The sequence below is a fragment of the Acomys russatus genome, chromosome 13 (genome assembly GCF_903995435.1).
Source record: "Acomys russatus chromosome 13, mAcoRus1.1, whole genome shotgun sequence".
Taxonomy (NCBI): domain Eukaryota; kingdom Metazoa; phylum Chordata; class Mammalia; order Rodentia; family Muridae; genus Acomys; species Acomys russatus.
Genome location: NC_067149.1, coordinates 24,059,800 through 24,086,624, shown reverse-complemented (window position 1 = coordinate 24,086,624; position 26,825 = coordinate 24,059,800). Strand labels below are relative to the sequence as shown.

The 26,825-nt window shown below is 42.9% G+C and overlaps 1 protein-coding gene and 1 pseudogene across 1 annotated transcript in view; one reads left to right on the top strand and one right to left on the bottom strand.

Annotated features, from left to right (window-relative positions):
- Suclg2 (succinate-CoA ligase GDP-forming subunit beta) overlaps positions 1 to 26,825 on the top strand; it is a 259,745-nt gene that overhangs the window by 46,650 nt on the left and 186,270 nt on the right. The window contains exon 2 of the mRNA XM_051154952.1: positions 14,439 to 14,580. Coding sequence (XP_051010909.1) covers positions 14,439 to 14,580 — 142 coding nt within the window. The remainder of the gene's footprint in view (positions 1 to 14,438; positions 14,581 to 26,825) is intronic.
- LOC127196909 (40S ribosomal protein S8-like) lies at positions 20,289 to 21,085 on the bottom strand (annotated as a pseudogene).

The window sequence follows — 26,825 nt, the reverse complement described above, 5'->3', positions numbered from 1 at the left end:
CTAATCAAACAGAAAACAAAAAGGGAAGACTTTGTTAAGGAGCCTCAAGAAAAAGAAATTATAAATATAAATCTGCCTTAACAAGTTTCTGAATGGCCCAAAAGTAGCAGGACAGATGATAATATTGTCCACCTTACTGCTGGGCCTTAGCCCCACAAGCTTGTGCTATCAGAGATGTGGAGCAGAGGTGGTGTAAAGCTCTGCGTCTCGTCCGAGGCTGCTTTTCTGTGAAGAACAGCTTATGGCTGTGCTCTTTTGGTCAGGAAACTGTAAAGTACGTTTCTTCCTGCAGTCTTCTGCTCCAGTTAAATGTCATGTCCCTTCCATGCCAGTTTCTCAGGTCCCACATGCTTATTGCTTCTGACTTGTCACTGTCTCCATTGTGCCCACTTTAAGGTGGAAAATAATACAGTTAGGTCTTTCTAGTGCAAACTACTATCCTCTACATTCTCTTTCTGCAATGTCCAGTGGTTCACGTATAGAGTGTGCAGGTATCGTTGCCTGTGCTGATGCTTTGTTAAAAGAATTTATTTTCTTAAAATTTATGTGCATGTGTACGTCTCTGTAAATTTATGCATGCCACGTGCATGCAGTTGCCTGAGGAGGCCAAAGAGGCTAGAGCCCAACTAGAGTTATATATAGGGCGTTGTGAGCCATGATGCGGACCCTGGGGACCAAATGTAGGTCCTGTGCAAGGGCAGTAAGCAGTTCTTACTGCTGAACCATCTCTCCAGCCTTGATGCTGGGTCTTTTTATTCTCTCCCCCCCAACCACCCCTCCCCTCTCTCTCTCTCTCTCTCTCTCTCTCTCTCTCTCTCTCTCTCTCTCTCTCACACACACACACACACACACACACACACATTTTCCCCCCTGTATGCTTACTCACTGTTAGAGTAGAAAGGCCAAAGGATTTTTAGGTAGGGGCTTAGATTGAAGTTGTAACTCTTAACTAGTAGAGTGACCTTGGGCAAATTAGTTTAGTTTCAGACTTTTGGTGTTCCTTGTCTGAGATGGTAAAGTCCTAGCTAAAGTGGGGTGCACTATGAGTTTGCCCAGTTCATTGTAAGATGGCTACTGAACAAGTCTTTTGAATCTTCCCATTGTGGATTACTGTTCTGTCTTTCTGTGATGGGTGAGTCAAGCACCAGGCTTCTACAATTAAGAGTGTAGAGATACCTCCTCACATGCATGTAAGGAAATGGCAGAGCACTGTGGGCACTGCCCTCTTCTCATGTGTGCAGTCACCTATCACTTTTATTCTATGCCAGAGTGATTATATTTTCCATTAAATAACAGCTGATATTTCTGAGTACCTATCTTGAGCGTTTTCTGAGGGACTTGCATATATTTAACCCACCTCATCAACAACAAGCCAGGAGTTTGAGCCTATTGGTCTTGTTCATCTTATAAGTGAGGAATGACAGCTCAGCTGCCATCTTCTCATGTGATAGCGTTCAGGAAGTTCCCTTTCAGGCTGGCCTTGAACTCGTAATCCTCCTGCCTCTGTCTCCTTCAGCAAATCCTTCCTGTGTATGCCTCCTCCACTGCCAGCAGGAAGATCCCTTTCACTTCTGCTTATCATTTAAGAATTTAGCCACAGGGGTCTAATTAATGGGCTAACTCATTTCTTAAAGCATGGGAAGCAGGGATAGCCTAAATGGAGACCGGTCACAGGCTAATTTGTTTTCAGAAGTGGCTCCAAATGAAGACCCCACACCTCACTCTTGTCTCCACCCGACTCTGGTCCTTTGCACACACTTGGCCTGCTCAGTGCCACCGTGGCTTTCCTACTGCTCTAGCGTGTTCTCAGGCTGTCAGAGGTGGCATGTCTGCACCGTCCACATCAAGTCCACATGGAGAAGGCATTTTTCTTACTCTTCTTACAATTAGTATTCCACATAATAATCTCTTTATGAGATGGCCCTGTTAAAGAGACTGCTTTATCAAAAGCCTGTTTTAAGCAAGCCAGTCTTTTATTTTATGACACTCATATTAAGATGCATCGAGTTTTATCTGTCTTTTCCTTGACACCAACACATTTGTTTGAGCTCAGTATGTCTAAGGTAATGTGACCAAGGTAGATTTATGACAACTCATTTGCATCCAGAACAACATTGGCAGAACTAAAATATCACAGACACTAACTTGTGTCCCGCCACAGCCCACTGAGCATCTGCCTTCGTCACTGGGGCTGTAACGAGAGGGAAACGTATTCTCCTGGAGTCTTTAGCTAATTCCTGGTTGCCATTCCACTGTTGTCCTTGCTGTTGAGAGCTGGAAATGAGGTTTAAGAGTTTCTTCCTAGCTAACAGCAGGAGCGTATGTGTGAGGAGCAGGAAAAGGCAGCTTCCCACCTCCATTCCATCCTGAATTGTAAGAACTCTGTTACAGTTAAAGGGCTCAAGCTCCTTATTTTTACAAGTTAGAACTGACTTAATTGAGTCAAGACCTGGGCCTAATTACTCCCTTCCATGCCTGTCCTTAGAGTCGATTGATTTTCATTGCTCAAAAGTAAATGAATGCGTTCCTTAAAACACTTTAAAAAGTATAGATTATCTTGACATTTTTGTGGCTGCCACTTTCCTGGTTCTCTGTGACTACTGGCATTATTAGCTTGGACCCAATCCTTCCTAGGATGTTTGGGCAAGCACTGAACCCTATAAAATGTTTAAGTCTTTTTCTGCAAGCTCCCTTTGATGCCTTTCCATGAATGAACAAAGCTCTTAGGAGTAGGCTGTTTGACAGACTCTTCCCTTATGCCTGGCAACCTTGAGCAGGAAACTGCCCAGAACCAGCTGTACTCCAGCTACAAGGGACACTGTAGCCATGGCTACTGAAGACGTGACCAGGAGACCACGTTCCTGTCACAGCCTTCAATAGCTTTGGGCCCCATTCTGGGTTCAAAAATGCCTTGGGGAATATGAGGTGGCCTCATGGGTCGCTACTGTAGAGAGCCATGCCTCTGGATGCACCAGACTTTTCAGGGACTGTCCTGAATTAGGTTCTTTCTAGTTACTCAGTGAAAAGCTTGTGGCTCAGAGATGGAAGAATTGGACCTGTCCTTGCCTGTGATTAGTTTTGATGAATTGGAAGTTGTGCTGTGATTTGTTTGGTACAGTTACTATATTTGCCTGCCCCACTGTGGTGGTCTGAGTGAGAATGACCCCCATAGGCTCATATATTTGAATACTTGGTCCCCAGTTGATGGAACTGTTTGGGACGGGTTGGGTGTGCCTCTGGGGATGGACTCTGAGGTTCAACCTACTCCTGCCATTCCCAGTGTGTTCTCTGTCTTCCTCCTGTTTGTGGATCAAGGGGTGAGCTCTCAGTTGCTTCTCTGCCGTGCCTTTGCTCTTTTCTGTCATCACGGACTCTAGCCATCTGAAACCATAAGCTCAAGTAAACACTTTCTTTTCCATGTTGCCTTGATTGATGGTATTTTGTTAGATCACTGGAGAAGAACCTAATGTAACCACCTTTGCCATCTAACAGATGAGTAAACCAGACTGTTCTTCATGCTTTTTGGCTCAGCTCAGTAGTGCTTTTAGATGTTGCAGCTTCAGGGCTAATTTTCTTGCCTTCTTGTGAGCTTTATTGTGAGTAGAGTCGGCTGAGCTGATTACAGGGAAGCCATGGCATGCATAGGTTCCAGTAAGCAACTGGGAGAAGAAACTGAAGAGCAGAGGCAGCTTAGATCACAAAACGAGCTAAAGAAGGTGATAAGGTGTCTCTGAAGATGAGAGAGTGAGTGCTGATACTCAAGACTGGAGATCTTACTGGTGTTAGGTGCTGAGGGTCCTAGCATCTACGCCTTGAGAGCTGTCATGCTGTCTGCCATCTGTAGCTAGTAATACCAGCTGCTGCTATGTGCTCAGCCTTTCTCCAGTTACATGGAAGTGTCACTAAGAGTCAATGCTGAGAGCTATAAGCTTCTGATCCAAGGACTTGGAGCTGTTATATTCTCTGGAACCTAGAGCTTGGAGCCATGCACCTATAGTTTTTAGGACCCAGAGCCATAAGCATCTGAGTCTGTTATCAGCTCATGAGTGGAGCATGGTACTTAACAACCAGCACCAATTCTGTAAGCCTATTTGTGATGTCCTGTTTATGATCTCCATCTGGATAGAAAAAAAAATCATCCCAGCCAGATGATTGGTACTGGTTCTTGCACATTTATTTGTATATACAGAACACTGCTTCATGTGTCTACATGTTTGAAATAAAAAATACATTCTACTGAGTGTATTGGCCTGGCTATGATCATAGTACCAAGTCGGCCTGGTCTAGTAAAGAGTCTATTTTTCTACGTTGTTGGTTTTCTTCAGTAATGATGGGTTCTCCCTGCAATGTGCCATGGAGAATAGTCTGTTGGCATGCTCAGATAAAGCTGGCTGGGAGTAACTATACTAATTTGCCCAAATACTCAGTGGTTAATATATCAAAGACTTATTTATTGTTTGAGTGATTTTTAGGCAAGGTGAGACCCAAGGACAGCTCTTTCCCGTGAAGTAACTCCATCTAAGTGGCTTTTACTTTTTCATCTCCACTTGTGGCCTCACAGGTAACCAACAAGACTTCTGCAGTATCATGCATGTTCTTTGAAAGTTTTGGAGTACTTGTTACAAGCAGAAGAACATGGATACTGGAAGTCCTGTGTGGTCACAGATATTTTACATGTTTCTTGGACAGGTGTTTCTTCTCTTGTAATGTCATTTAATACCAACAAACCTATAATACATGAACAGTATTACAGTGAGCAGATAGCTCAGCTGATGAGGTTCTTAACATATGAGCCTGAGGATTTGAGTCTGATCTTCAGATCCATATTAAAGAATGAGTGTGGCAGTGCACACTTGTAAGCCTAGTGCTGAGGAGGTGGTGACGGCAGACTCCCTGCCACCTAACCTAGACATATTGGGGAGCTTTAAGCCAGTGGAGTCCCCAGATGAGGTGGACTGCTCCTGAAGTGTCACTCATTTCTCCTCATGCACGCATGTGTGTACCCATATGAACACATGTCAGTCCAAATCCCTCACCTAAAGAAGCTCACTCTGAGCACCCCCAGAATGCTTGTCATCCTACAGTTGGCCAGATATGCCTATACAAAGCCCATTTAGTAATAATGTACAGAGTAGCTCATTTAGTTTGTTGAATACTATACAGAAAGGGGTAACTAAAATGATTTTGGGGGGCATGCTCCCACATTTATACAGCTGACAGAGAATTAGGTGAAGCCATTGTGAGTTTGGACGGTCTGCCATTTGACCATATCTTAACTCTGTAGCCACTTTCTTACTTGGTGGGCTTAGGTCACTTTCTGTACTCCCCTCCCTCATTGTGAAGAGCAGTACACAGAAGTGTCTTGTGTGTATCTCAGGTGCATGTAAGTATAGACTTTAAAACAATAGATTTTCCAGGGAGAGAATAGAGGTGTTTTCATTTTCACAAATGTGATTAAATGTGTTTTGAGACACACCTCACTTGTAGCCAAGGTTGGCTTTTGCCCTGAGGCCTGCCCGCCTTAGCCTCTTCCAGGCGTGTCCCACTGGGAATGGCTGTCGAGCTGTCCTTGAAGGTGTTTGTTTGCACCAATGCTTTGTGCGGATGGTCAGAGTGCAAGAAGCACATTCCACCATGACATAAACAGTGACAGATGCACCTGCCCCCCTGCAGTAACGTCTTCAGTTTCTGGTAATGTATGTTGAATGCCTGTTTTCTAGTTGTGAAGTGACATGGCCTCTTTCTAATGTTCTGTGCTCTATCCAGAGTGAGGCAGACTTCTGGGCAAAGCCAAGCTGATGATGCCTTTCAGTGAGGAGTTGTAGCTCACAGATTTGGCCTCTGGGAGGTGTCTGGCTCAATGACATGCATTTTTTTTTTTTTTTTTTTTTTTTCTTATTGATTTCCCCCTCCCTCTCTGGTGCTATTTCAGTAGTCTCTACATCTCTAATTTTGAAACCACGGGGCAAAGATGATTTCTCGGCTGTGCCGTTTTTCCTGTGTAGCTGTCTAATTTTGTGCTTTGACTTTTCCTGTGAGTTTTTGCCTGCTTAGTCACTGTCTTTTTAGTGCCCGGTTGTCTTTGTCCTTCCTCTGGTTTTCATTCTTCTTCCGTCTCTGCTCCCATGTTCCCACAGGCCCTGAAATCTTTATGTGTTACTTTTCTTTTAAGTTGTATTTCCTCTTCCCCTCTGAGCACAGACATGCTTGCTGTGTCAAAGAAAGACAGAAGGGGATGGAGTTGGGAAGGCCATGTGCAAGTCCCAAGGAAGGTACACCTGGGTGCCTGGTACCCCAGCTGGTTGGGGAATGGGATGCAGTTTTTAAGGTAGTCACTTTGTCAAAAATCCATATAAAGCAGAAAATGGCAATTAGTCCAGATTTTATCTTACCCCTGTTTCTGTATATGATCCTAGGTAAGTCACTTCCCCTCCTCAAGGTTTCTAATTATAGAGGAGGAAAATGAGTCTCTAAGGACCCTTTGTACCTCAGAACCTCAGAATGTCAGGGATAGTCCAGGCGGTTCCCCAGGGCAGAATCAAATGCTCCTCTGAAGTGAGCCACTACCACCCCTTTCTCCTTTACCTTGGAGGCTCCATGTCCGTCATGGCCCCACAATCGTTACCACTACTCACAAGGGGCAGAACTCAGTTATAGAGGTTGTTAGAGCTGTTGGAAGGCAGAGCAGACTAGGTTCTTAGAGAGGAGTGAGTGAAGACCAGCAGGAGTCATGGGTACAGGAGGGAGGCTCCCAGAGTTTCAGAGGAGAGCCAGTCTTGCTGGAAATGCCACCCCATGTGGAACAAGAAGTCAGCGCCTGGCATCTTCTCTACACTGACTGGTCTCTGAACAGTCTCAGAGGAACGCAAAAACCATTTGGCAGAGGAGCATAAAGAACAGATCTAAGGGCAAGCAGGCCCAAGACGAAAGAGTCCTTTTTACCCATTTTACTTTTCCATTTTTCTTTCTTTTTTTGTATTGTTTTTTTGGGTTTTTTTTTTTTTTTTTTTTTTTTTTGAAACAGGGTATCTCTGTGTAGCCCTGGCTGTCCTAGAACTCACTCTGTATGCCAGGTTGGCCTCAGCCTGCCTCTGCTTCCTCAGTGCTGGAATTAAAGGCGTGTGCCACTACTGCCTGGCCACATTTTACTTTTTGTAGTGAATGCCCCACCCCCCAATACTAAATAGGAAACTCTAGAAATTGGTCACAAGGTTTAAATAACTAATTTTAGCATGCTGTTATAATTCTATTTTATTGTTTATTTTCATCCCTGTAAACTAAATTGTAGCACAGGTAAGTAAAGCAGAGTGTGTGGCCTTAGTCACCTTCAGTTCCAGGGATCCTCTGACATCTCAAGCTGTTCCCTCCAGACAGCACACCCTGTGCATGCGGGGAGGCGCTGAGGCAACTGGCGGAAACTGCAGAAGGCCCGGAGCTGGACCTTCTATAAACTCCCCGTTGTCATTTGCATTCCAGATTTGGTGGACACTCTAGGAGCCTGCTAACTTCTGCACTGAAGATACTGTTCCAGGTTTTAACATGTTTCTCTTTTCCTACTATCCTTGTGTTTCTGCTTACTTGTCTACCTCCCTCCTTCCCGTGAGCTGTGCCAACGTTTCATTCAGATTCTATCCCCAGCAACCTTGTGGTCTTTTGAAGAGAATAGCATCTTGTTCATCTATACCTCAGTCTATATCACAAGGGACCCCTGGAAACACGGGGCCAGAGTACAGACACAGGGAACCAACCATGGTAGTAGAGCAACAACTGTAGTCATGGAGGCTTTCTGCTTTCCTTCTGCCCGTGACATTAGCCTAGTGACTTTCTCGGATTTTCCTATCTGCAAGATGCTCATATAAAAACACAGATTTCATAGACTGCATTCCGGTAAGTTAAGCCTGCAGCAATAGTCACCTCAGAATCACAGTGGTTAAAGTCCACAGTGGTTTACTTTTTATTACAGATTTGTCATGAGCCACCTCTGGGGCGTGTGACTTCTGGCTTTAATGTGCTGTTTCTATTGTGGAGGGAGTAAGGGAAGATCAAAAACAAAGATGAGCCGGAGAGTGGTACTCTAATGTGTGCTTGGCTCTGTCACACATCGTATGCACTCATGGTCTTACAGGCTATAGCCACTGGCATGGCCTCACCAAATTTCAACAATAGAAAGAGGGCTGAGCGTATTTGTGGCTTTGTTCTACTGACAGCTACATCTTGGGGTGTGGGGGAAAGCTGATACCTGACTTCCTGACTGCTTCAGCCATTGGATCACATGTGACCATGATGAAATGTCTAATATAGCACTGATGCTCAGTGATAGAAAAGTAATTACAAATATCCAGTAGTTTCTATTATACTTATCCTGTTCACTATTCATTTGCTTAGCAACTTTCTTTTTAGCCTTTAATATGCAGAAGTAGACTAAGTGGTTTGTAGCTTAGATTTTTTTTTTCAAAACCTACTTTATTTAGGGTTCTTAAACAGTTCAACTTCACTTGTAACCCACCAACCAGAGGAAGGGGAGAAAGAATGTTAGTAGGAAAAAAGGTTTGTGGACCTGTTAAGATGTGGTTCCTTGGGCCAATTACACTCCGTGTTGTCAGGATTGCAGCAGTCTAGTCCATAGCCAACAGCAAATAGCCACAGGAATCTGTAGAGGTGACGTGATCCAGCAGAAAGCGCAAGGCTCCTCCTAGTTAGCAGGAGTCTGTGGAAGTTGCCAGAAATCAGCCAGAGTACCACGAAAAGTTCTACTAAATACTAAGTTCTCTTTGCAAAGCAACAACCAGCGAACACCAGTAAAGTGCTTCATGGCCTAACAATGCCAAAAGCCTTGTTGCACTGTCCGTGGTTCTTTTTCTATTCCTTCCCACCACGATGCACCCTCTCTCATGTCTGCTTCCAGCAAAACATCGCATGCCCTTTCACAAGACATCTTCCAGAAGAATATCATGTGCCCTCTCACAAGACAGCTTTCATCCAAACACCACGTAACACAACTGAATCTTCAAAGAAACCAGAAACTTCTGTTTCAGCGGCACTTTTATTAATTTAGCAGAATAGTTCCACTTCAGTGGCAATCTCGTGGATTTAGTAGAAATTTATACACTCACATAGATGAATACATATCTACATACATACTCACATACGTATGTAAAATGTGTCTTGGTTGCATGCATGTATGCATGTATGTGTTTGTGTGTGCGCACACTGAAGGACAACCTCAGGTGTTGTTCTTTGGGTGCCATACACTAGTTTTTTTGAGACAGGCTCTCTCCTGGGTCTGGAACTCGCCAAGTAGGCTAGGCTGGATGACTAGCAGCCATGGGTTTCTGCCTCCCTCCGCCTCCTAGCTCAGGGACTGTAAACACATGCTACCATGCCTACCCTATGTGCGCTCTGGGCTTGCCCTCAGGTCCTCATGCTTGGACAGCCAGCATTTTGCCAGCTGAGCCAGCTCCTCAGCTCAGCACAAGTTCGTAAGAAGTGGCAATGACTTAGACTAGTCGGTGAACCTGCTCTTGCAGGTTTTTGGTTGAGTAGAGCCATCTGATGCCTCCGTAAGAGGATTACTTTTTGGCCTGATAGACACAGGCCTTGCAAGACTGCTCACTGTCTTGGTTTTCAATTTAAGAGCAAGCGACTTTGGGCTGGCATTCATTTGGGTCAGTGTAGAAGCAGTCAATATGTATTGTATGCCTTTGATTCTGGTCTCTGGATCAATTGCAATTAGTTTGCAGCAGATTGCATTAACATATCTGAAATTAATACGGCAGTGGGCTAATGAAAAGGAATTGACCGTGACCACACGGTGGCTGTTTTTAGTTTCTCTCAAATGTGCTTTTCAAACTGTACTTTTTTCTTCTTTGGTTAATGGCTTTAAATTGGTATGTCAACATAGGCCTAATGTATTGATTCTTCCCATTTGCCTTCTAAAAGCAGGCCCTGATAATGACATGCGTGTAACATTTAATGCTTTCTTTCATTAGATGGCTTCTACTAAATACCTTAAACTCTTGTTTTTCTTGGAATCTTATGTGAAATGCGACAGACTATTAAGCCTTTGATCATGTTCTTTTATCAAGTTTGTGTTTTTCAAGTTACTAACATTTCCTTAAGACTTAGGAAGTCAGAAATAAGATTAAGAAGTACTAAAAAGTAGATGGTGTGAGCATTGCTTGTCCCACAGTTGATTTTTATCCAAGTATTATTAGTTTTTAAGGAGAAATTAAAATCAGTTTTAATATCGATATTGTAAGCTGCACACACACTCTACTACATACAGATGGATGGGAGAAGCTGCCTTTGGATTGATCGTGTCAGAGCTTGAATACTTTGCAAGTGTGCATGAATTGTTTGTATTAAGACCTAAGGGATGGCTTTGACTCTTGTAGTTAGAGGTCGTCAGCTTCTGGAAGTAGAACATTTTTTTTGTACTGGGAACAAAAGGCAGGGTTTATTCCCTTGGTCGTCTCATGGACTCATCTTTGGTATATTCCATCTCCCAAGTATGATATTTTCCCAAGGATGCCAGAAAGTTTGGAGTGCACTACCTCTGAGTAAATGCTTGGCTGTCTGTAAGAGTGTAGCAGGGGTGTCCAGCCTTTCGGCGTGGTGGTGCAACACGATGTTCTGCAAATGTGTTGGACCATAATTATAGCTGTTCTGGGGTATGTGTGGTCAGCAAGTCTGAGGGAGGACATATGTGTGACCCTTCCTGGATCCCGTTTGGAAGAGCTCATGAGGGCATCCTAGTTTGGAGTTACAGGAGTTGACATTGTTAAGGTCACTTCGGAGATTCTGAAAGTGAACGAAGCTTCTATGCTGAACCCTTATGCCTCAGCAGTGTGGTCAGCATGACCCTGCCTTGGACATTCTTGCAGACAATTGTGGAAGCCGGTAGGGGTCAGATGTCAGGTTATTTTTCACACTCTGCCAGTTTTGAAATCCAGCTATGATTAAACATTTAATTTGCATTAATGGATAATCTTCCTTTATGTTATGACTCATGGGTGCAAACATAACTAAATATATTCATATTTTTCATTGAAAATGAGATTTATAATTTTGGTAGGATATGCTGTTGATATTACTGGATAAAATACAAAAGTAATTTACTTGTGTGTCATCTTGTTCTTTACATTCTTTTGACATAAATTAAGAAGTAATTGATAGTGCATTTTGGAAGAAAATCCCACTTCCACTGGAATCTTAAGCACGATTACATTATATTTAACTGCAGCTAAACAGTGATCTAATGAGGACTCTTTCTGGTAACTGTACGCAGTGTCGATACAGGAGTGACATCTCATCATTCAAAATACCTACCGAGACTCCGTTAAAAACTGAAATAAAGAAGTGATTTGGGAGCCAGGAAGGTTGCATAGCCACTAAGAGCATGTACCTGAGTTCAGTGTCCAGCATCCATGCAAGTGCTCACAGAGACCTGTAACTTCGGTTCCAGTGTATCGGACACCCTTTGGCTCCCACAGGCGCCGGCACACATTTGGGACACACATGCTCACACAAGAACACCCATGTAGACACTTAGAAAAGTCTTTAAAATGTAAAAGAATAAAGCGAATTAGTCTGTGGCTCCATGACCTCAGAGAGTTAAAACTATTTCTCCTAAGATTGTCTTGAGTATGATTAATGGTTTATATTAGTTGTTAAGATGATGCTATGGACTTTTCCCTGTTTGGACTAGGTGAGTGAGGGGAGGCATAGCCGTGTGTGTGGGCTTTTTAACTTTTTTCCAAAATAACTTCTGATTCGGAGCTTTACCAGTGCACACAAAGCTACAGTGTAATGGAATAAAACACCCGGTACCAGTCCTGCGTGTTCTTTGCCTACCTACTTCCTCTAACGCTGACCTCTGATGCAAGTTTAGAACAACACATAACCCAGAAATTTGCAAAGATGTCTTTCTGTATCTAAGCTATTGAACTTAGTACTCTGTTTTCTCTTCCTCCCCCCCCCCTTTTTTTTTTTTTACCATTTTGTGTTTTTAAAAACAACATCTATAAATGACAGTTGAATTTTATGAGATTATAAGATAATGACATCATTTCCCCCTTTCCTCTCCTTCCTCCTCTCCCTCCCATAAGCCCTCCTTGCTGTCTTTCTAATCCATGGCCTCTTCTTCCATTAATTGTTGTTATGTACATATATGGATATATTCCTATATATAGCCTGCTTAGTCTGCATAGTTACTGTTACTTGTATATTTGCTTTCAGGGCTGGTCACTTGGTATTTGCTATTCAGTTGGTGTTCTCCTCTGGGGAAGGCGGTTTCTCCAGCACTCAGCATTCCTTAATTGCCAGTAGTTCTTTGTGTAGGCCTCTTGGGCTTTCTCCTGTCCACATTAGCATGTCTGTTGTGGTTGTCCTTGCTCAGTTCTTGCTTAGAAGGTCATGGTGGTGAGACTTCATGGGTCCAGCTTCTGACACTGCTAAGGGACAGAGTATCTTAGCAAATTCCTAGATCCTCTGGTTCATACTGTCTTTCTGTCCCTCCCCTGCAGTGACCCCCAAACCTTAGGTAAGGGAGTTGTCTTGTGAATGTAGCCGTGGGTACTGGGCTTCACGACCCATTTTGAGTGGTTGTGGTTTTCTGTAGAGGTCTGCTTGTGAAAGACGTTCCCTTGACAAGGGACAAGGACTGCACTTCTCTCTGGGTATAAAAACGAACATTTAGAGTACAGTTAGCAGTTACGCTGGTCTAGTAAAGTGGTGGTTGTAGATTCTCCTCCAAGATCCATGGCTTCACTAGCCCTGGACAGCTGGGGAGGCTTCTAATACTAAGCATGGTTTGCCTCTTGCTGAGGGAGACTTAAGTCTAATCAGAGGACTGTTGGTACTGCCAAAGTGTGTGTGGCACTTTTGCCCCCTTGGGTTATCATGCCATGTTGGTGGTTATCATGCCATGTTGGTGGTTATCATGCCATGTTGGTGGTGGTTGTTCATAGGTATCACAGCCAGGTAGGATTGTTGTTTGCTTCCTTCCTTTGGAACTTTGCATATGGTTTCTTGTGGCACCATGAAAACTAGTCCTTAGGGAGGAGACATCAGGTTAGTTCCAGCTCAAGGGCCCCAGGGCCATGTATCTGAAGTGCATGGTGTCTTGAGCAATAGGGATGTATTTTCCACCCGTGGAACCAAGCAAGGGCATGTAGTGTTTCTGAAGTCTCTTGGTCAACCCTGGTCAGCAATTCAAAAAAGGCCTTCTGTAGTGGTTTGAATAGATTTGTCCCCCTGCTCCCACCCACCACATAGACTCCTGTGTTTGAATGCTTGGCTGTAGGGACTGGCACTCATAGATAGTGTGGTCTCGTTGGAGGAAATGTGTCATTGTGGCGGTGGCTGTGAGGTCATATATGTCAAGCTCCACCCAGTGTGGAGCTCAAACCCCTTTTGCTTCCTGTAGATGAAGATGTAGAACTCTCAGCTCCTCCAACACCATCTCTGCCTACATGCTGCCATGCTCCCTCCATGACAGTAGTGAACCCTCTGAACTGTAAACCAACCTTTACAAATGTTGTCCTTTGTAAGAGTTGTCTGCTGTGGTCATCTTGTCTCTTCACAGCAATGAAACCCTACCTAAGACACCTTCTTATGCCTGGTGTCCGGGTTTTGTTAGATGCCCGTTGGCTCTTGGAGGGAAGCCTTCTCAGCCCAAGTGAGAGAATTTCATTTCAACAGCATAGGTATATTTACACACACATTTATATGTGTTAGGTAGATAGTTACTAGTATCAAAATGTCATATGGGATCACTGTATGACATTTTAATTTATGTGTATAATGTATTTTGATCTTTTACCCTTATTACCCACTCTTGCCTCTTCCCCTCCCAGTGATCCTCCACTCCATCTTCCCAGCCCAGTCCCTCTTCTAAGGCATCCTTCTCTCTCCCTCCCTCCCTCCTACTCCCACCAAGCGCCCGCGCCCGCGGGGGTGTGTGTGTGTGTGTGTGTGTGTGTGTGTGTGTGTGTGTGTGTGTGTGTGTGTGTGTGTGTGTGTGTGTCTGTGTGGGGGTGTGTGTGTGTGGGGCTGGGGTTGGTGGTAGAGCAAGGTTATATAGAGCACCGTAGCCAACTTACCAGTGACTATTAACTGCAAAAATGTTTTTCTTGTTCCCACACAACTATTAAATGCCCAGTCTTCAGGACTGGATGATGCCTGATGAGCCCCTCCCTCAAATGACAGAAAGCTGATTTGCCAATCTTGTCCTGGTAATCGCAACTGTGCTTTTACCATTTTACAAACATCTGAGTTTATTTATGTGAATGTGTAGAACTGTTTTTTGACAAAAAAGCACCATGGAGAGATTTACTTAGATTAGTGTCTTTGAGCTGAGCGTTGCTTCTTTGGTTGATAGCACCTGTAAGACAAGCATTCTTTTTCCTGTTATGAAGTATCCTCTCCTTTCTCCCTAGGCAGGTCACTTAACCCCCAGAAGATGGCTGAACCTGCAGGAGTACCAGAGCAAGAAGCTCATGTCAGAGCATGGGGTGAGAGTGCAGAGGTTCTTTGTGGCCAGCACTGCCAAGGAGGCTCTGGAGGCAGCAAGGAGGCTGAGTAAGTTGCTGCAGGGGGCAGGGCTTCCCGCTGCTGCTCCTTTATCTGGGTTGTACTACCTGGGTGGGGACTTTGAGTTGCAAAAGCAAGCGAACTCTTAAATCAGGAAAGCTTGCTTCTTTCTGTTGAGATAGCAGTACATGGGGACCACCTTGTGGGAATGTCTCTCAAGTTTCCCTCTGTACCCTCTTCTGTCAACTGTGCCTTAGCGATGGGAAAAAATAGGCTGGTAGATGAGGCATGAGCTTGATATCCTTCTAGAAACCTCTCCAAAGCAGGGTGAGTGATTGGAGGAGAACAAGGGGAAGACAGGCAGGTCTTTTAGTTTTGCTATGGAGCCCACATTTGCTTCAACCTGTAATCCACCTGTTGAGAGCAAAGTGCTGACGTCACAGATGTGTGCTGGCAGAGGGAGCCTGGCTAAGAGCATAGTTTTAAAGCCAACTATTTTGTCCTCTCTTTACCAGCTCTGACTGCGTCCTTCTCCTTCCTGTGCCTCTGGGTCCTTAGCTGTCCAGCAAAGCTGTGTATCCCTCCCATCACTGTTAACTTCAGGGCCGTATTCATTGTAGTTGATGAAAGGTCACATCCCTGTGTCTAGCTATGGATGGTGGAGAATCAGGTCCTGCTGTCTTCTTTCCAGTGACAATTCTGTGTGGTCGCCTAAAGATTCTTGTAGGAGAGATAAACATGTTTTGTGCTGATCCCAAGTGTGGTTGGGGAACAGACTTGTGAGAGAGCAGGATGTTTTTCCACTTAAAAGTCGAACCACTTCATGGGGGTCTTGATGTTGCCAGCCGAAAACATCCTAGTAGAGACTCTGAGAGGATATATATATCTCCATCCAAAACAAGAGCCTGGAGAGAGAGAGAGAGAGGACTTGGGATTGTTTTGGTTGTTCATCCTAGCACTTCGAGAGATGCTTCTAGAGAGAACTGCTCCAGGCAAGGCTTCAAGGCTTTGGGCTCCAGCTGAGGCTCTGGGCTTCCTTTTCCTTCTCTGTCACTGGAAAGGCTCTGGGCCTCAGCTGCTGTTCCAGGCTCCAATAGCAACTTTGGTTGAATTGTGAGTTTGCTGAGATCCTCCTGACTATGCCAGGAGAATCATTCCTGAGAACTGATCTCCTTAAGGTTTCATTATTGTGTTCTTTAATCTCCTTTTCCTATTGTTTGGGTTAGTCAGGTTGTAAGTGAGGTAGGTATGCTCTGTTAGTGAGTTCATAATAAAGTATAATTGTTAAGAAAATTGAGCCTACAGATTCTCGTATTGTTACTTGGATTAAAGTATCCAGTATAAATAAAATGGGAGGGACATGATGTATTTTAAATTTATAATAGTCTTTAAAAAGATAGTAATAGGTAAAATATTAATTTTGATAATATATTATATTTAATATACCCAGCTAGCAGCATTTTTATCATGAGACTAATATTAATGAATTACTAGTAGGATTTTCTCGATTTTTTTCCTCCCTCCCTCCCTCCATCCGTCCCTCCCTCCCTCTCTTCATCTCTCTCTCTCTCTCTTTATTTTTTGAGGTAGGGTTTATGTAGCCCAGGCTGGCCTTAGAGTAGTTCTGTCGATGAGGATGACCTTGAACTTCTCTTCTTTCTATCTCTGCCTCCAGAGTGGTAGGATTATAGGCATGCTTATTATACTTAGCTCATAGGGTCCAGGACTCAAACCCACGGCCTTGTATATCATGCCAGGTAAGTATTCTAACATGAGGTATCCATAGGATCGTAATTGTCACAAATCTTGTTTCTACTTTACACAGTATATTCCATTTCATATGAGTCTCATGTCAGAGGCTCAGTGGACAACAGTGTAGCAGTTGGTGCCACGTGGGGCAGTGTAGTTCTGGACAATCGAAGCTTTTGAGTGTGCTTAAAACTTTGGGGTACAGTTTTTTTTCCTGCTAGGTCTGAAGGAGGCCCCTCACCCAACCCAGTGACCTATGGGGACAGACTGGGTACAGGGTGATTTCTTACACTTGTCCAAGAAGGGATGATTTTTGTTTTAGGGATTGAAAAAGGAGAACAAAAAATGTTAAGTTGGTCTTTGCTCTTCATTTTCTCTTTTATTTTTTCAAGGCAGGGGTAGTGTACGGTGTTCAGGTTACTCTGGAAGGCACTGAAAGCTTCCATGTCCCCAGCTGCCTTAGATTTAGCTGCATGGCAACATGTCTTTTAGATCTTCATGGACTTAGGGACTTAGTGAACCACCTAGCCTCCTACTCTTGGGTTTAAGTTTTTTTTTAGAAAAAGCTTATTTGGCCATCATTTCACACTTGGAAATTCTAAACTATGCTTTTAAAATGATTTTTTTTGCTCATGGGAAATTAACCATGTGTTATGTTTTCAAGGAAGGTAAAATGGACAATAGAACAATTTTCAAAGAGAATACAAATTGAATAATAAAAATAAACTTAAAAATTGAATTTCATCTTTGAGGGTTTTTAAGAAGTTTATTCTAGATGAAGGAATTGAGAATGCGATTAAGTAGGAGAAGCAGATCTGGAGGAAGTGAACACAGTACTGCCAAGCTGTGTGTGCCATTTCCTGTGGGCACCTGGCATGTTCCCCGGTGGTCAGGCCAGTGGGACCACTTACCAGCTACATGGGAATTCAGAGAACTAATCAAGATGCTCACCTGGAGTGGGGAAATAGCTCAGCCATTCTTTACTTTCCTTAAAACTTTAGGACCCGGGTTCAATTCCCTAGAACCCACATAAAGGTCCAGCAGCTCCCTCAGTGGGTAAGTACGTTCAGCGAGGTTAGTTTCTGTTGTTGAGTTCTATTGATCTGAGAGGAAATTGATGACATTGTAAAAGGAGATGCCACCAATTCTAGAAGGTTTAAAGTGAAAAATAAAACTGATAGTAAATATGAAAAAAGTGTATGTGTCATTGTTATTCTGATTGCTTACAGAGAGCTAAGCAAAAGAATCTGACAGAACTCCACTGTGGTCATGTTCTCCTCACTGCAAGAGGACAGGAATTGTAGGCACACTTTAACCAGATGAATTTGAGGCTAAGATTAAAGCTAGATTATACTACACTATGTCTTGCAGATTGTGCTTGGATCTCATACACAAACACACACACTCGTGTATGTATGTATGTACGTATGTATATACGTACCTATGTTTGTGAGGTGGAGCTATAAAACCTCAAGAGGTCTACTTCCTCTTCTGAGGTTCTGCCTCATAATGATTCATAAGTTCACAAAGTAGCCCTACTGATTAGGGGCTTAGTATGGAAACCTGTGAGTCTATGGGTGATATTTCGCATTTTAGCTACAATGAACATTTTGAGATAAAATGATGCATTATGCAAGATTTTGAAAACGTGCCTTGGTATTAGGTGTGACTGTATTCCCATGTAATCCCTACACACACCTCCCCCATTTGGGCTTTTTTTCTTCATACTTTCTGAACCCATATTCCTGATCATCTGTGGACCAGTGGGTTTATAAATTTGCTTGAACAAACCTCTCAGCTGCCCAAACTTCTTACCTCTGCATGTCCTCTGTAATGCCTCCTTTATGGTTAGTCAGTTACCATAGCTTGTCAGTAATTAGTTTAGCATTCTTACTTTATTGACAAGGAAACAGGCAAGGTAAAGGTAAAAAACCTACCAACATTGTCAAGCTAATAATCAACAGAGATGGGCTTTGCACCCAGCTCTATTGGATTTAATGCTGCCTCCCCCTGCGTTTTCACCCTTGCTGACTAGATGGTGATATTCTGGGTAGATTGCTTGTGTGGGTCAGCATGTTTAAGATGTAAAATGCATATTAATAAAATTAGAAGATTGTATTAAATCTTGATATGGCAGGTTCTTAGGTGCAGTTATATAAAGCCTGCAATTTGTATATATTTTCTTAATTATTCATTTTGTTGTATCTCTTTGGGCAACAGAACATTTTGCTGTCTGGTTGTGAAAAGCTTTTTAAACCTGAACATTTAAACCTGTTAAAATGGTCACTACAAAGCTATTGTTTCTGAAATATAATTTATAATGATAAGATATTGAATGAGATCTTCATTTTTGGTATTGAAAATGGGTTTATATTTGATTGAGAGAATAAATTTGGTTTGTAAATTGAAATTTTAATATGTAAATGGCTCAGTTATGCAGTAGTTTGTATGAGCATCTAAGCATGCTTTAAAGAAGGGATGATTGGGCTGGAGAGCTGGCTTAGTAGCTACAGTTACATCAAGCCTAATGACCTGAGTTTGATCTTGGGGACCCACATTTTAGACCTGGAGGACCGACTCTCTCATATTGTTCTCTGACCTCTGCATGTACGCCTTTCCCCTGCTACAGGTGTGTGTGCACATGGGCTCGCACGGGCTCGCGTGCACGCGCGCGCGCACACACACACACACACACACACACTAAACATCTCTGTGAGCCTTAATAAGGCATATTGCTGTATGCTTTCTCTTCGTATGAGCAATGGAATCCACAGATTATAAGAAAGCGCCAGCTGTGCACAGGATTGATCTGTATAGTGCCTTTCGTTTCTCTAAGATAACACCAAGGACTGTCAGTGTGTGTAACTCAGAAGTACTTGAATATAAACACAGATGAAACATCTTGGAGTACTACTTTGAATTTTGGGAACCTCTACAATTGTTAATTATTCCCTTCACATTGAATGAAACTCAATATTTGATTAACCAGGAAAGAGTATATATGAAAAACTCCAGTTTTTTTTTTTTTTTTAAATCAGGAAGGAGAATTAAACTATAAATGGAGAAATTAATCTTCTGTGAGCTAATGACATCCATCTTAAAATGCAGATGGGAGCTCTCATTGGAATTGGCTAGCTTGGATTGCTTTCAGCTATAGCATGTTTCCATTCATCAATATAAGAACTTAACTCTTGTTTTATATAATTACATCCTGAAGCCTGGCAAATTACTCACACCATTAAGGAATTGTACTTCCTGTCTTAAGGGAGCTGCTGCCCGTTGACACTGATTGATGGCTGCTGTTAATCCTGTAGACAGTTAAGTACAGCAGCCTCCTGGACTGTTGAGGCTTTGCCTGCCATGTGATGGTATGTGGTTAAGACCATTGTATTGCGATAATCTTCTTGTCTTATGGTGACAGTCAAGGATGGCTCTGATTTCTGTGAAGTAAATATTTATTTTAGCTGCCTCTCACTCTCCATTATTTTGACCCTAGAATCAACAATGCCAAGATGCAATTTGATTTCCATGGCCTGGGTGTTCCACTGAAGCTCAAGGAGATCATCTTTCTAGAAATGTCAGTGCTGGGACCAGAATGAGAGTTCCTGTGCTGTGATTAAGTTGTCTTTCCGGCTGCTGCTGGCTGCTTGGTGCTTTCATAGTTTCTGAACCTGATTTTCTGGCCTTGGTGATTCTGTGAGCTTCCTAATAACGTGTTTTTTTTTGTTTTGTTTTGTTTTGTTTGTTGTTGTTGTTGTTGTTTTGTTTTTCTTTCTTTCTTTCTTTTTTTTTTTTTTTTAAAGTGTGTGTGATTTATTCTTGGAGGAATACTCTCCTTTTCTTTTTGTCCTCTGTCCTCTTTCCCTCCTGTCTTGGTTCTGTGTGCACTGCCTAGGTGTGAACCTGGTATCTCACGGATGCTAGACCAGCATTGTAATTATTTTATTTTATTTATTTTATTTTTTTGTAGAACAGTGAACAACTTTATTGCATGAGCTATGAATGGTTTATTTGCCTTTCTGGGCTTTGATCTTCCTCAGATAGAGCTCTAGCTCCTTGCCCTCCAGCACATAGCCATCTGCTCTGCCACACTGGCCTGATCTTGAGGCAATACAGGCATGAAACGTGCCCTGCTCGAACTGCTCCGCCAGAAGACTGCTGATTTTGGCATTCTTTTTCCTCCCATCATATTTCTTCTGAATTTTCTTTGATCATTTTTGTTTAAAGTCTCTTCTTCCTCAGGAGTCAGCTTGGCCCCCTTCTTGTGTCCCAGGGACGGTGCATAGTGGGACAGTGCATAGTGGGGCAGTGCATAGTGGGGCAGTGCATAGTGGGCACAACCATCGTAAGGTGTGCCGTCAATGAGCGCGATGCAGTTCTTCACCAGGGTCTTGGTGCAGACAAGCTTATTATTGGATGCATTGTTGACAACATCAGTGATCCTTGTTTTACGAGTACAGCACTCAGAGCCCCAGGAAAAGTTCCCCATGTCCAGTCTCATGGCACGTTACTTCTTATTGCCTCCTCGAACTCGGACTGTGTGCATGCGACGAGGGCCAATCTTAGCGTTGGCAGCAGGCCATCCTGGCTCATACTTCCGCTTCTTGTGGTAGGCCTTTCTCTTACCCCCGGCCTCGGGGTACTTTTGCCAGTCGTCCCGTTGCTTGGTGCTGGCTGGAAAGAGGAGGGCATTGTAATTATGGACCTACACCCCAGCCCATATAGTTAACTTCTTGCTGCTAGTAACCTCGACTAGTCCAGATGAAAAGTACTCACCATGGTCCCAGACATGGAACTGCACCATAGGCTTTGTTATGGTGCACGAAATTATCACTCGATAAAGCTTAATTGTGCATGTTCCCTGAAAGAGTGCCTGATTTGAGATTAACGGTTGGTCCTAAGAGTATTCATGAAAATAATTCTGTTCATCAGGCCTTTAATAACATTTACCATTATATGTATTTTTTTTTTTTTTTTTTTTTTTTTTTTTTTTTTTTGCAGAGAAACCTGTCCTTTTTTTTCCCCCGATTCTTCAAATAGAAACGGGCTTTTCCTTGGCATACCTACCTCAGGGCAAGGATACCTTTTCAGTAACTGCCTTGTGTCCCTGAGCCGAAGCAACAGGACTGCTGTAGAGTCAGGGCCACCAGATCAGTGTAGGCTCGGGGAGGCCGGCCTGGGGGCATGTTTATGGAGGTTCCTCCCATTCTCCTTAGAAACAACTAGAACATTGCTTTGAAAGCTTCAGCTTCAGTTGGGCAGTGCAAGGAAGCTTTGCATTTGAATCAACAAAGATAGGCGGGCATTCAACCTTGGGGCCCTTACCATGTGCCTGGCAGCCTGGCAATTATTTGAAGCCATTGTTTCATGTAATCATTTAAACCAAAGGAAAAGTATCAGGAGATTTCTGCATTCCCATCAGTGTTTCTCTACCCCCAGTGTGCCTTTAATGGAGTTAGGTATTAATTTGTTTTTAGAACTTCTGCATTGCCAGTGAGCAGGAAAGTTGTGTTCCATGTGGCCTCTTTTTCCATCACGTTCGTATGCAGTGTTTACTCTGGCCTGACTTAGTTCACTTGTGTACCATAGTTTTGAGTGTTTGTAGAGTGTCTTATCCAGTTGAACATGCAGAAAGCGTGTGGAGTAAATGGCACAGGGGCTGATGCTGCAGGAGCCATCTGTGGATGTTTTGACTTTTAGAAAAAAACTTTAAACACATAGATCTAATAATGCTTACTGTTGTAATACTGGAAAATACAGAAAAGTTAAAAAACAAAGCAAGTAAGCAAACAAACAACCAAAAAAACAAACAACAATTTTTTTATTCCATTATCCAGAGGGAATCTGCATTAAAATCCACACTTTCTTTCACCTTTTCCTATTCATTTATCCATATTCTTTATTGCAGTATTTGAGTCTATAGACTTAAATAGTGTAATACAATATAACGAGTTTGCTTATAAACTTGGAGAACAAAATAGATTTTAAAATTACATTAAAATATATCACTCAAATCATATTTTTTCTTAAAAATATTATTTTTTATCATTCCATAATACTCTCTAGACTGACCATGCTATTTCCTGCTGTAAGTTCTTTTTCCACCTGTGTTGTAATATCAGGGAAAGCTTTTATAGTACATCTGCTGCCCAGTTGTAGCAGCTCAGGGTGTTAGAAATCTTCATGTGGTGTTCTTATTCTACCACAGCAATTGATACTCCCTTTATCTCTTCACTCTGCCATCTTCAACGAATGGCTTCCAGAGAGGACTTGGAAAAGCTGCACAGCAGCCATTCTGAGGGAAGAAACGCCTGGAGAACTGCAGGGACAGACTTGCTTGGACTGCCTGCTTCACTTTCACCTAATTGCATTGTCTAAGACTAGTCACAGGTTTTCAGCAGTGACACAGTGTCTCACTGTTAGCCCTGGCTGGCCTGTGGCTCAGTGTAGACCAGGCTGGCCTTGAATTCACAAAGACTGCCTTCTTCCACCCCCCAAAATTCTAGGGTTAAAGGTATGCCCCACCACAGCTGGCCCAGTATTTAGACTTAAATTTCTTCTTTTTCCTTTTTCCTTTTCTCTTCCTTCTTTTCTTCTCTTTCTCCTCCTCCTCTGTTTATTTATTTGTGTATGTGTGTGCACGCTGGCACTTACGTGCTGGTCAGAGGGCGTCTTGCAGGAATGGGCCTCCTTTCACCACCATGTAGGCTCTGGGGGTGAAGCTCATCAGCTTCTAAGCAAGCACCTTCACCTCACTGGCCCAGTATTTAGACTTGTGAGAGGGAATTTGGCTCTTAGATTTGAGGCTGAATGTGATAACGGGCTACACCATCAGGATGCTCATCTCCCTCTACTTAGCTGGTTATTTCAACACAGTTTACTTGACAATAAATTGTGAATAATAATATGTACTTAAAGGATTACGTACAGATTAAGTACCAAGTGCATGCCTCATAGATGAGGGACTCACCAAGTTCCTTTCCTTTTTCTTCAGACTGAACAAAACCAGTGTTTTGAGCTTTCGTCAGAGGAATATAATAGCTATTGACAACACCAATAGCATATAAAAATAGAAATTTTCAGTGCTTTTGTGATAACAGCTATGTGTTAAACTGTTTACATTCTCAGATGACTTGATACTGAATATATTATTACTCGTATTTTGCTAGTTGGTATTTTTTTAGGAAGATGGTGGTATATGAGGTCCAAAGCTGCATAATTTTAAAGAAAATGAAAATCACATTGCAACAGAATAAATATTACCCAAAGAATTACGCTTTTAAGATGCTGTGCTATTCTCCAAGGTAGTTATTATAGACACTGACAGTGCTTAACATGTTCATAAATAACACCAGCTCTCCACCTGAGCTTTCTAGGTTATCTACAAAAAATAAAAAACTCAGGAAATAGATTAGAAGCTTTAAAGGAATGGAGTAGCTTTATCTACCTCAGAATGAAAATTGATGTATAAACAGCCTGTCTCAATTATGTATTTATTTTCTTCATTCAGTGTGGAACAAACTAAGACATTTGGGAGTCTGTTATTTCTCTCAAATTAAATGTGAACCCAGTATTGGAATTTTTCTTTTGTCTTTAGCCTCTTACTTGAGCAAATGTAATAGTTACTTCTGTGTGAGGAAAAGGAAACAGATGGGGTGTAGCTAACAGGGGATGATAACACTAGAAAGATTTGATATGTAAAACTGGGACTTTTCAGTGTCTTCAGTTACTGCCTGTGGTGGGGGGAGAAGCAACTGTAAATAAGTACGCATTGTCTTTATAAGTAACCCGTCCACTAGCATCATAAACAGGTAGAGAGGTCTACATTTCTTTAGAATACTCTCGCTCAGACTTTCTTTTCCCGTTTTGTGCACCGAGTTTACATCCGCTATTTTCTTACACATCAGCTTCTCACAGCTCGGCGGGTGCTGCCTTTCCCAGCCCATCACCTTTTGTGCGACTTTAGATGCTCACTGTGCGTGTGTGTGTGTCCACAGCTGTGTTCTGGTCCTCTTGCTATGTGTTTTCCTCTACAGTGTGTCTTCCTTTTTCTCCCCCCTTATATTGAAAATAGACATTTTTCTCACATAATTTATTCTGATTACAATTTCCCCTCCCTTTACTATTCCCAGTTCCTCTCCACCTCTGCCCCCATTTAGATCCATGCCCTCTATGTCTTGCATTAGAAAACAAACATGTTTGTAAGGGGTAGTAATACAATATAATAAGATAAAAACTAACACATCAGAATAGGACAAAACAAACACATAGAAGGAAAAGAGCCCAAGAAAAGACACAGAAAAAAGATACATAGACTCACGTATCTGCACACTCCAGGAGTCCCACAAAACCCCCACAAAACTGGAAGTTATAATATATATGCAAAGGATCTCTAGGGTAAAAAGAGAGAAAAGCCCCAATATATTAATAAAATAAAATAAAAACTTTAAAAAAATAAGAAAATTAAAAGATAAAACTCTGTCTCAGCCGTCACTGATGCCACTGAGCCTGTTTTCTGTTGACCACTTACTGTTGGCCGTGCAGCCTACCCTTCAAAGGAGTTTGTTTCTTTGGTGCTATGGTTTGAATAAGAATGGCACCCATAGCCTCATGGGTTTGAATGCTTGGTCATCAGGGAGCGGCACTATTAGGAGATGTTGCCTTGTTGGAGTAGGTATGGCATGGTGGAGGGAGTGTGCCACTCTGGATGGGCTTTGATGTTTCAGAAGTTCAGTCTAGGCCCAGTGTCTCAGGCCGGCTGATGCAGGTGTAGAAGTCTCTCATCTGCCTCTCCAGTACCGTGTCTACCAGCATTCCTCCATAATGGCTAGACCTCCAAACTATAAGACAGCCCCAATTAAATATTTTCCCTTTTAAGTGTTGCCACAATTATGGTGTTTCTTCACAGTAATAGAACATTGACTAAGATACCCTGTGAGACTCCCTTGAAGAAAACTCAATTTCATTTGCAAGTGGGCATCAGTTAGCTTCTGAGTTAGGACCGGGGCACGTGTCCACCCCTCCTGTCAGCTTTAGGAGCCCATGTGGTGCAGGCCTGTTCAGGCCCTGTCTGTGCTGCCTCAGGGTCTGTGAGTTTGTAGTGCATTGATGTTGATGTAGCAGGTCTTGGTTTCTTGGCGTCCTCCATCCCCTTTGGCTCTTCGATTCTTTATCCCTCCACTTCTCATGGTTCCCTGAGCTCTGAGGGGAGGGATGTGATGGGTTCATCGGGCTTAGGACTGAGTGCTCTAAGGTCTTAGCTATAGGTTTCTATGCCCCCTCCCCCCATCTTTTGCAGGAGGAAGCCTGCACAGAGCAAGGCACTATTCTATGAATATAGCAAATGTCATTAGGACTCATTTTATTACTATTTAAAAAAAACCAAAACAATAGTAGTATTTGGTTTTCCCTAGGTCCCTGGGCCATTTAGTCTCAGGTTCTTGGTTACCTACAAGGACACATGTTCTTTGTTGCTATAGTCATAATAGCCAGAATTTATTTTTTTCCTTCAAGACAAGGTTTGTCTGTGTAGCATTGGCTGTCCTAGACTCTCTTTGTAGACCAGGCTGGCCTTGAACTCACAGAGCTCTACCTGCCTGTGATGAGTGCTGGGATTAAAGGGTGCACTACCATGCCTGGCTCAGTAGCCAAAAAATTTAAATATCCTAGATGTATCTTGGCAGATGACTTAATAAGGAAAATATGGTACATTTAAACAATGATCTATTACTCAGCTGTTTAAAAAAATGAAATCATGATATTCATAGGTAAATGGATGGAACCCCCCCCCCCCAAAAAAAAAAAATCCTGTGTGCTTCCTGAGTGCTGCAATCACAGTTGTGTATTACCACACTCAGCTAAGGAGTCTTTTCCTTCAGAAAGGACATGATAGCTTTAAATAGTGACCCGTTGTTTCACAAAGCATTTAAATGAAAGTTGAAGAAGATTAAAATAATAGGAGTGAGTGCAGGGCCTGGAGTATGCCAACAGGTTGATAGCCCAAGGTTTGCTTTGTTCCAGGGCTGAGACCATTCCATTCACTTCTGTGTTCCCCATCTCCTTCTTTGAGACAGGACCTTACCATGTACCGTGGCTGACCTTGAACTTGCAGTGATCCTCTTGTCTCTGCCTCCTGAGTGCTGGGATGGTCCACTTTGTATTCCAGGTACCGTGACTGTAGTGAAAGTTCGACAGGTAATTACTGAATGGGAATTAATAAAAGAGCAAACCACGGAGCCCCTCTATCTGCAGTGAAAGTTGTGCTGTGTGACTTCTCTGTTTTCTATGTTTGGGTATGCCCTTAGCTTTTGTTCAGTGTGGAAGGCAAGACCAAGGGACAGCGTTCCCGGGGGCAGTAGTAGGAAGGGAGATGCCATGTTAGTGCTGTGGCCTGCGGCTACTCTCCTCAGGCTAGTCCTCACATCACATGCGGGAAAACAGCCTTGGTAAAATGTAGCAGTTGGTAGATGAGTTGAATCTGTTTAGACAACAACAGCTCATTAGGTGAGAACAGCGCTTCTCCCATCAGGGCCTTTCTGAGCTCC